At 39.0% G+C, this 11,096-nt stretch overlaps 1 protein-coding gene across 58 annotated transcripts in view; it reads right to left on the bottom strand.

Moving 5' to 3' along the window:
* Positions 1–11,096, bottom strand: part of Garin2 (golgi associated RAB2 interactor family member 2) — a 45,381-nt gene that overhangs the window by 9,038 nt on the left and 25,247 nt on the right. For 56 of the 58 annotated variants that reach the window (XR_015622062.1, XR_015622075.1, XR_015622061.1 and 53 more), the window contains 1 exon segment: positions 5,858–6,096. Coding sequence is in view for 41 of the 58 variants with exons in the window: in XM_087554106.1 (XP_087410232.1) it covers positions 5,858–6,096 (239 nt within the window). In the remaining 17 variants the exon portion in view is untranslated. 58 annotated transcript variants of the gene reach the window in all.

The following is an 11,096-nucleotide window of genomic DNA, read 5'->3' as shown; positions in this document are numbered from 1 at the left end:
AAACAAACCAACAAAGAAAGAAACAAATCTTTTTAAAAATCAGCAATAAAATGCTAATATAGAGAACTAGAGAGATGGCTCAAGAGTTAAAAGCACATGCCACTCTTCCTTAGGACCTGAGTTTGGTTCACAGCACTCTAGCTCCAAGGGATCGAGTACCTTCTGCTGGCTTCATGGGCAACTGCATTTCACATGCAATAACCCCACACAGACTCACTTGCATACACACAGTGAGAGTATCTTTTTAAAAACAGCTAATCTAATGCTTATGGAACTTTTAGAGCAGTGAAATGATTTTGGGAACATGTAACAAAGGGTACAGGCTACATACATTCATCAAAACCCATAGAACTTTATACATGAAGTATGACCCTTTATGTTAAAGTACAGCCATTGCATAACAACACATCAATATTGGTACATATTACAACATGATAGTGAGGACACTAGAGTGGGGGAGGGAAGCGGCTGTGTCTCTGCTCACTTATTCAATAAACTGAAAGCTACACTGGAAAGCAGTTTGTCTCAATTTTTCTGGGCACGCAGCAATTTTCATTGCAAAAGAACCAAGAAAGAAGATGCTGCTTTAAACAGCCTTGTTTAAATCTAATTATGGTGTGATTGTAGGATGTTATTAATGTCAATATTGTGTTGTGAGGAAGAGATAAACTAGAAGGTGGTATCAGAGTGTCCCGGCCTGACCACAGTTACTTAGACCACGTTTCTAAGTTGGATGGGTTCACTTCCATCATTGTAGGAAGACAGCAGAGGATTTTCTATTGAGTCCACTGCCAAATAGAATAGTGAGGAACACTCTGTTCCTCACTGGCAGGCATCTTCAGTTTTGCCTTCCTTCTCTCTTTCTGACTAATGGTTTCTGTTTCTCTATTCTTTATTACTCATTTCTCCTGTTTATTTATTCTGTTTTGTTGTAAACTTTCCTGTATCCTTTAGCACACCAGAGTTACTAGTAGCAGTTCTGGTCGTTCTTTAATTCCACTGAGATAACTCAGATTACCATCAGTAACAGATCAGGCAAACTAGGCAATGGTGGTTCACACCTGTATCCCAGCGAGTTAGGAGACTGTGGCTGAGGACTCAGAGTAACAGTCAGGCTGGGCTACACACATGAGTTCCAGGCCAACCTGAGCTGCATATTGTGACTTTATGCTGAAAATACAAAAATTTAAGAGGTTAGGGATGTAGCTTAGGCAGAGTGCTTGTTTAGCATGGGGACCCTATCTGGGGACCTTACTCAGCCCCCTATACATGAGGTGGTGGGACATATTGCCATCAGTGGTCTGGGGGACATTGTTTTAGTTGTTTCTCCACCTCTAATAGGGAAGGAGGATTTCCTGTGGATGATAATAGTATTTCTCAAAGTGAGCCCTAAGAATGTATACCTAACTCCTAATCTAGAATTCCTACAAGGAAACTCGTGAGTTTGAGTTGACAGTTTTTCTTTTGACTGTAAGATATACATACACCCCCGCTCCCACACTAAACAAGCAAATGTAATTGAAAAAAGTTAAAAACTCAAATAATTAGTGATGGTGTTAACAGAATTATAGCTATATAAGTGGGATTAACGAAGTCTTCAAGCTAGGAAGTGTTCCTCAGTGGTGAAGTGTGCTGTTAGCATGTGTGAGTGTCTTGCTTCAATCCTTAGCACTCTTTCCCCCAAAATTAACAACACAACGTGTAACATTTATAAAATAGATTCAAATTGATCTGAGTTCAAAAGAATGGGAAAGCAAAAAGGCATGTTAGTCAAAGATTTATTCTGTACCAACAAAATAAGATGGAAAGTATTATTTTTAAAACCAAAATAAGCTAGAAGAAAGGAAAATTATATCGTTGCCTCAGTCAGTTCCACAGGAAAGTTCATTTTTTTGTTCATAGAAGCAACAAAAGTAATTTTCAATGGCAAAGTGTGATTCACCTCCTCGATCATATTTACCAGGCACCTGGTGTGCATTCAGAACAAGGAATAAACAGTGAGGATCACCAAGTCCCTGTCCTTTGATGTGCTTCATTCCAATGGGAGAGGCAGATCATAAACAACAACATATTGTGTGTGTGTGTGTGTGTGTGTGTGTGTGTGTGTAACAGTTGAGCAGACAGATAAAGTGTGAAGAGTTCCAAGCTGCCTAATAATCACAAAGACCTGTTAAATAAATCATTTTAAATGGACACATGCATAATATATGTATACACATATGAGCAAAATGGAAAAGAAAATAGATTATCTTTCTAAATAATTGATGGGAATTCATAAAATTTCCAATTAGCTTATTTCAAGACAGAAACAGTAAATTGACTTCAGGAGACAGACATTCACTTGGACATGCATTGGGTCTGCAAGATGGCTCAGCCTTTTAAGGCACTTGCCACCAACCCTGATGACTTCAGTTTAATCCTTGGAACCTACAAGATGAAAGGATAGAACTTTTTCTATGAGTGTCCTCTGACTTCTGTACATGTGTGTACAAGCACAGGACAAATTAATGTAAAAACAATTAGAAAAAAAAAGAAGTTAAGCAGTTTCCAGTTGCTTCTTGTTGTGATCATTCATGATGTGCCTGTATGCAGTGGGGGGCTTCACTGCAAACAGTCAATCAACCAACGGTCCATCCACACAACAAATGGCTACCCCCTTGGCTTGTAGAAATACAGATAGAAGAAACAACACAAAGAGGAAGTAATTCATTGGAACATACTGTTTTGTAGCTAAAAACCACAGGTAATCCATGTGGCCCCTGAAGAAGGGCTAACCAGGAAGTCGGCTGCTTTAGTGACAGCAGACACTCACTAGGAGAAGCACATATGCAGTACTGAGGACTTACAAGCCAGAAGAGAAACATTCCAAAGACATACATACAACGGGGATTTATTTCTACAGCAGGGTGTGAAAAAGTCAAATTTTGAATATAGCTGATAATTAAAGGAACTGATATTTGCTGTTGCTATTGATAGGTATTTTTTTTAAAGATTTCTTTTACTTATTTTTTAATTATGTATACGTGGAGGAGAGGGGTCATGTCCATGTGAATTCAGATAACTTCACAATCCAAAGGAGGGTATTGGACAAGGTGTCACTATGTAGCCTGGCTAGCCTGTTTAGACCACACAAATCTGCCCGCCTTTATTTCTCTCATGCAGGGATGAGAGATGTGCATCACTTTGCCTGGCAATTAAACATTTTATTATGCTTCTTAATGTCTCTTTGTTCTAGTATAGTTGGTAGAACTTACAGAGGATATAGAAATATTAATGGAAACATTCCTAATTTTTTAAATTTTAAATTAAGTTTTATTATATCATTATGTGTGTGTGCGCATATATGATGTATGTGTGAGTGTGGGCACGCCTATGCCACAGTGTGTGCATGGAGGTCAGAAGTAACTTTCTGGAGTCAGGTCTCCCCTTGCCCCACCGATCTGGGAATCTAACGCATGCTATCAGGTTTGTGCATCAAGCACGTTTATCTGGTGAGACATCTCACTGGCCCTAGAATCTCTATTTTTTTAAAGATTTATTTATTTTAAATATGTGAGTACACTCTCGCTGTCTTCAGACACACCAGAAGAGGGCACCCATTGGATCCCATTACAGATGGTTGTGAGCCACCATGTGGTTGCTGGGAATTGAACTGAAGACCTCTGGAAAAGCAGTCAGTGCTCTTAACCGCTGAACCATTTCTACAGCTAGAATTTCTTAATTAAAAAGTAATTGTTAAGTGTAGTGGTGTTGTTTGTGGTCCTAGCAAGTAGGGCTGAGATAGAAGGATCGTAAAACTCAAGAGCAGCATGAGCTGCACGGTTGATTTGAGAGCAGCCTGAAGCGTAGCAAGACTCAAACAAAAGCATGTGGACTGTGGTTTGAAGTAAATAGCTTTAGCATGATCCTGGAAAGTCCACTATTATATAGATGTTTTCTATTATTAAGAATATAAAAATTCCAGTGTGGACAAAATGTCATGACCATTCTGTTTTTCTCTCTGTGTGTGGGATTAGTATTAACCCTCTTTAGTATTATACTGAGCTTGCTACATTTTGCCTGCAGAAACTCTAAGACATTAGAAATCTAAGTCCTTTATTGTCACAAGCAGTATTAACTCAGAATAATCTTTATTGTATGGTTTTTGTCTGGTTTAGAAAAAGCAAACTAAGGTTTTGAGAGTAAAATATATTTTTATAGTTTTATGAGAAAATGGCATACACAAAATATGATTCAGAGTTAAATATAAAACTGTCTAGAGAAATTTTGGAAAGTGCCTTTTTTCTTTAATAAGAACTTTGATGACTTAAGTTTTAATTTATGATTGCTTTAGGTTTCCACTTTGCATTTTTATTAAAAGTCACTTACTTAATTTATTATCTCCAAGTTTTTAAAAAAGATTTATTTATTTAGTAATTTTGGTTTTGCAAGACAGGTTTTTTTCTGTGTAGTCCCAGTTGTCCTGGAACTGGCTTTATAGACCAGACTGGCTTCAAACTCAGGGATCTGCCTGCCTCTGCCTGTGCATCCTGAGTGCTGGGATTAAAGGTGTGCACACCATGCTTTCATTTATATTAATTTTAACTTCATGTGTATGTGTCAGTGCCTGCACATATATATGTACACCTTGTGCATGCTTGGTACCTCCAGATGCCAGGATGTTGATCTCCTGTAGGGGATCTATAGGCAATTATGGACTGGCCCGTGTGGGTGCTAGCACCCAAAGTGGTCTTCTGTAAGAGCCTCAAGTGCTCTTCAGTGCGGAGCTGTCTCTCCAGATCCTAATGTCTCCAGGTTTTAAAGGAAAAATGTATAGACTTTCTCAATAATTTACTATTCTACCTGTTATTAACAGTTGATATGACACTTTTAAGTTTTCAGCTTTTCTTTTACAATAAATAGCCATTCCAATAGTTTACTATTTTGTTCTTTTTGGGAAAACAAAACAACCAAACCTCTTTTTAGCACTTCAAGATACTTAACAAATTCTAGTTAATGTCATTCCAAGTTAATTTCACTTATCCTGTGTATGTGTGTACAGTATATATAACTTCTCCCTGGGTCCATGCTCAGCATCAAACCCAGGGCTGTGTGTGTTCTGAGCAAGTAGTCCACCACTGAGCTACCTCCCAATCCCTCCTTTAATTATTTATTAAAAGATGGACAGAATTGCACCTATCCCGTTTTTTTTTAAATAACATAAATGTTTGTTTGTTTAAGGTGGGGTTTAACTATGCTCCCAGGCTGTTCTGGAACTCCTGGGCTGAAGGAATTTTCCTGCCTTAGCCTCCAGAGTAGCTGAGACTACAGGCATGTGCCACATAGCCTAAAGTAAGCATTTTGATCTGGGTTCTCTTTAAGTTTTACCCTGCAGTGAATGTATTAGCTTGCACCTCTACCAGTACAATATTCACTCACATTCAATTTGCAATCAGCAAAACAATGGAAATAGGTTTTCTTCATATTGTTGCAGATACAGAGGTATGTGAAGGATATCTAGAGGCTCTGCAGACAAGAATGCAGATAAGCACAGCTGTAAAGCACACACAACCTTTCTAGATGCCAGCACTCCAGCTCCCAAACGTGAGCCCTGTGCATCTGTCAATTCTCTCAAACCCATGGTCTTAACATCAGTCCAACAGCAGCAATTCCAGATGAACAGCACAAGAAGCTGGTGTGGAAATAAAAATTAGCCAAGGCTGACCCCAAAATGATGGCTAAGAGGTGCCTATGCCATCAATCTGTCACACTGAGAGTCTTCAGAGACAAATGCCTGCATTGCCACCAGGAAGCAGGCATAAATCTGAACATGTGCTGTACTCGCTAGAATGCCCACATCATTTCCCATGCTACTGACCTGGATTCTGTGGCCTTTAGATGTGTGTTCTGAAGACTGATCATCTTTTCTTCAGAAGTTTCATCATATATTTCTTTGCATATGTCCTCCTTGCTTTTTACAGGAGTCAGAGTAGTCTGAAAAGTTTCTTCATCTTCCAAAGCCAGGGTTCTGTTTGAGATGGAGACATGTTTGGGGGAATCTCGGTAGTCATTCTTAGTTTTTGTATCTCGTAGACTCCTGTGCTTCAGATTGTTGTCCTTGGGAAATAACAAGCAATGGGAAGTCAGAAAACAGAAGGACCCCATGTAGAAACGGAGTGTTTATAAAGGAGTTTCTAGTCCTTTCTTTCATACTTACTGGGTATTCACACGTTCACGGACAGGGAGTAAGGAAGGCATGGTGTGGGGAAGAGCCTTGGCTGCTGTGAAGGCTGGTGGCATAGGAACAAAGGCCTATGCCACAGCAGCCTAATGCATAACATTCAGGTCAGAGTGATGAACTCCAATGTCACCTCACACAAGATGAGTGGGTCTAATTACAACACTCGTCTTTGAATTACAGGCTAAGGGAAGTTTTCTAGAAATTCCTTGCCATGTAGTCTTCAGTCAGGTTGCTCTTAGGAGCATCTGATAGGTAGTGTGGGCTCAGGGCTCATAACAATAACAATAATAAACTTTCATTTTATAAGACTTTAAAATGCATTTCTTTAAAACCTCTCCTCTGGGAAACCGTAGATAGCTGCACTGGAGCTGCAGACGCCCTGTGCCCGAGACACCGCCGGAACATAAAGGGACTGGATTAACAACTCTCTGCACCCAAATCCCATGGGAGGGAGAGCTAAACCTTCAGAGAGGCAGACAAGCCTGGGAAGCCAGAAGAGACTACACACGGCCCACATTTCTGACTCACAGGAACACACAGGAACTCTTCAGCCCCACAGGAACAGCTGAAGACCTGTAGACAGGAAAAACTACACGCCCGAAAGCAGAACACTCTGTTCCCATAACTGGCTGAAAGAAAACAGGAAAACAGGTCTACAACACTCCTGTCACACAGGCTTATAGGACAGTCTAGCCACTATCAGAAATAGCAGAACAAAGTAACACCAGAGATAATGTGATGGCGAGGGGCAAGCGCAGGAACCCAAGCAACAGAAACCAAGACTACATGGCATCATCGGAGCCCAATTCTCCCACCAAAGCAAACACTGAATATCCAAACACACCAGAAAAGCAAGATCTAGATTTAAAATCATATTTGATCATGATGCTGGAGGACTTCAAGAAAGACATGAAGAACTCCCTTAGAGAAACGCAGGAAAACATAAATAAACAAGTAGAAGCCTATAGAGAGGAATCACAAAAATCCCTGAAAAAATTCCAGGAAAACATAAACAAGTAGAAGCCTATAGAGAGGAATCACAAAAATCCCTGAAAGAAATCCAGGAAAACACAGTCAAACAATTGAAGGAATTAAATATAGAAATAGAAGCAATCAAGAAAGAACACAGGGAAACAACCCTGGATAAAGAAAACCAAAGGAAGAGACAAGGAGCTGTAGATACAAGCATCACCAACAGAATACAAGAGACGGAAGAGAGAATCTCAGGAGCAGAAGATTCCATAGAAATCATCGACACAACTGTCAAAGATAATGCAAAATGGAGAAAGCTACTGGTTCAAAACATACAGGAAATCCAGGACTCAATGAGAAGATCAAACCTAAGGATAATAGGTATAGAAGAGAGTGAAGACCCCCAGCTCAAAGGACCAGTAAATATCTTCAACAAAATCATAGAAGAAAACTTCCCTAACCTAAAGAAACAGATACCCATAAACATACAAGAAGCCTACAGAACAAATAGATGGGAACAGAAAAGAAATTCCTCCCATCACATAATAGTCAAAACACCAAATGCACAAAATAAAGAAAGAATATTAAAAGCAGTAAGGAAAAAAGGTCAAGTAACATATAAAGGCAGACCTATCAGAATCACACCAGACTTCTCGCCAGAGACTATGAAAGCCAGAAGATCGTGGACAGATGTCATACAGACCCTAAGAGAACACAAATGCCAGCCCAGGTTACTGTATCCTGCAAAACTCAATTAACATAGAAGGAGAAACCAAAATATTCCATGACAAAACCAAATTTACACAGTATCTTTCTATAAACCCAGCGCTACAGAGGATAATAAATGGTAAAGCCCAACATAAGGAGGCAAGCTACACCCTAGAAAAAGCAAGAAACTAAACGTCTTGGCAACAAAACAAGGAGAAGAAAAGCACACAAACTTAGCCTCAGATCCAAATATGAATGTAACAGGAAGCAATAAACACTATTCCTTAATATCTCTCAACATCAATGGTCTCAACTTCCCAATAAAAAGACATAGATTAACAAACTGGATATGCAATGAGGACCCTGCATTCTGCTGCCTACAGGAAACACACCTCAGAGACAAAGACAGACACTACCTCAGGGTAAAAGGCTGGAAAACAACTTTCCAAGCAAATGGTCGGAAGAAGCAAGCTGGAGTAGCCATTCTAATATCGAATAAAATCAATTTTCAACTAAAAGTCATCAAAAAAGATAAGGAAGGACACTTCATATTCATCAAAGGAAAAATCCAAGATGAACTCTCAATCCTAAATATCTATGCTCCAAATACAAGGGCACCAACATATGTAAAAGAAACCTTACTAAAGCTCAAAGCACACATTGCTCCTCACACAATAATAGTAGGAGATTTCAACACCCCACTCTCATCAATGGACAGATCATGGAAACAGAAATTAAACAGAGACGTAGACAGATTAAGAGAAGTCATGAACCAGATGGACTTAACAGATATTTATAGAACATTCTATCCTAAAGCAAAAGGATATACATTCTTCTCACCACCTCATGGTACTTTCTCCAAAATTGACCATATAATTGGTCAAAAAACAGGCCTCAACAGATATAGAAAGATAGAAATAATCGCATCCGTCCTATCAGACCATCACGGCCTAAAGCTGGTCTGAAATAACAATAAGGGAAGAACGCCCACATATACGTGGAAGCTGAACAATGCTCTACTCAACGATAACCTGGTCAAGGAAGAAATAAAGAAATTAAAGACTTCTTAGAATTTAATGAAAATGAAGGTACAACATACCCAAACTTATGGGACACAATGAAAGCTGTGCTAAGAGGAAAACTCATAGCTCTGAGTGCCTGCAGAAAGAAACAGGAGAGAGCATATGTCAACAGCTTGACAGCACACTTAAAAGCTCTAGAACAAAAAGAAGCAAATACACCCAGGAGGAGTAGAAGGCAGGAAATAATCAAACTCAGAGCTGAAATCAACCAAGTAGAAACAAAAAGGACCATAGAAAGAATCAACAGAACCAAAAGTTGGTTCTTTGAGAAAATCAACAAGATAGATAAACCCTTAGCCAGACTAACGAGAGGACACAGAGAGTGTGTCCAAATTAACAAAATCAGAAATGAAAAGGGAGACATAACTACAGATTCAGAGGAAATTCAAAAAATCATCAGATCCTACTACAAAAACCTATATTAAACAAAATTGGAAAATCTGGAGAAAATGGACAATTTCCTAGCCAGATACCAGGTACTGAAACTAAATCAGGAACAGATGAACCATTTAAACAACCCCATAACTCCTAACGAAATAGAAGCAGTCATTAAAGGTTTCCCAACCAAAAAGAGCCCAGGTCCACATGGGTTTAGTGCAGAATTCTATCAGACCTTCATAGAAGACCTCATACCAATACTATCCAAACTATTCCACAAAATTGAAACAGATGGAGCACTACCGAATTCCCTCTATGAAGTCACAATTACTCTTATACCTAAACCACACAAAGACCCAACAAAGAAAGAGAACTTCAGACCAATTTCCCTTACGAATATCGACACAAAAAATACTCAATAAAATTCTGGCAAACCAAATCCAAGAACACATCAAAACAATCATCCACCATGATCAAGTAGGCTTCATCCCAGGCATGCAGGGATGGTTTAATATAAGGAAAACCATCAACGTGATCCATTATATAAACAAACTGAAAGAACAAAACCACATGATCATTTCATTAGATGCTGAGAAAGCATTTGACAAAATTCAACACCCCTTCATGATAAAAGTCCTGGAAAGAAGAGGGATTCAAGGCCCATACCTAAACATAGTAAAAGCCATATACAGCAAACCAGTCGCTAACATTAAACTAAATGGAGAGAAACTTGAAGCAATCCCACTAAAATCAGGGACTAGACAAGGCTGCCCACTCTCTCCCTACTTATTCAATATAGTTCTTGAAGTTCTAGCCAGAGCAATCAGACAACAAAAGGAGATCAAGGGGATACAGATTGGAAAAGAAGAAGTCAAAATATCACAATTTGCAGATGATATGATAGTATATTTAAGTGATCCCAAAAGTTCCAGCAGAGAACTACTAAAGCTGATAAACAACTTCAGCAAAGTGGCTGGGTATAAAATTAACTCAAATAAAGTAGTAGCCTTCCTCCACACAAAAGAGAAACAAGCCGAGAAAGAAATTAGGGAAAGAACACCCTTCATAATAGTCCCAAATAATATAAAGTACCTCGGTGTGACTTTAACCAAGCAAGTGAAAGATCTCTACAATAAGAACTTCAAGCCTCTGAAGAAAGAAATTGAAGAAGACCTCAGAAGATGGAAAGATCTCCCATGCTCATGGATTGGCAGGATTAATATAGTAAAAATGGCCATTTTACCAAAAGCGATCTACAGACTCAATGCAATCCTCATCAAAATACCAATCCAATTCTTCAAAGAGTTAGACAGAACAATTTACAAATTCATCTGGAATAACAAAAAACCCAGGATAGCTAAAACTATCCTCAACAATAAAAGGACTTCAGGGGGAATCACTATCCCTGAACTCAAGCAGTATTCCAGAGCAATAGTGATAAAAACTGCATGGTATTGGTACAGAGACAGACAGATAGACCAATGGAATAGAATTGAAGACCCAGAAATGAACCCACACAACTATGGTCACTTGATTTTTGACAAAGGAGCCAAAACCATCCAATGGAAAAAAGATAGCCTTTTCAGCAAATGGTGCTGGTTCAACTGGAGGTCAACATGTAGAAGAATGCAGATCGATCGATCCATGCTTATCACCCTGTACAAAGCTTAAGTCCAAGTGGATCAAGGACCTCCACATCAAACCAGATACACTAAAACTAATAGAAGAAAAAGTGG

The sequence above is a fragment of the Rattus norvegicus genome, chromosome 6, assembly GCF_021556685.1.
Source record: "Rattus norvegicus strain SHRSP/BbbUtx chromosome 6, alternate assembly SHRSP_T2T, whole genome shotgun sequence".
Classification (NCBI taxonomy): domain Eukaryota; kingdom Metazoa; phylum Chordata; class Mammalia; order Rodentia; family Muridae; genus Rattus; species Rattus norvegicus.
Note: the sequence above shows the minus strand (reverse complement) of the source record. Positions and strands in the feature narration are given on the sequence as shown.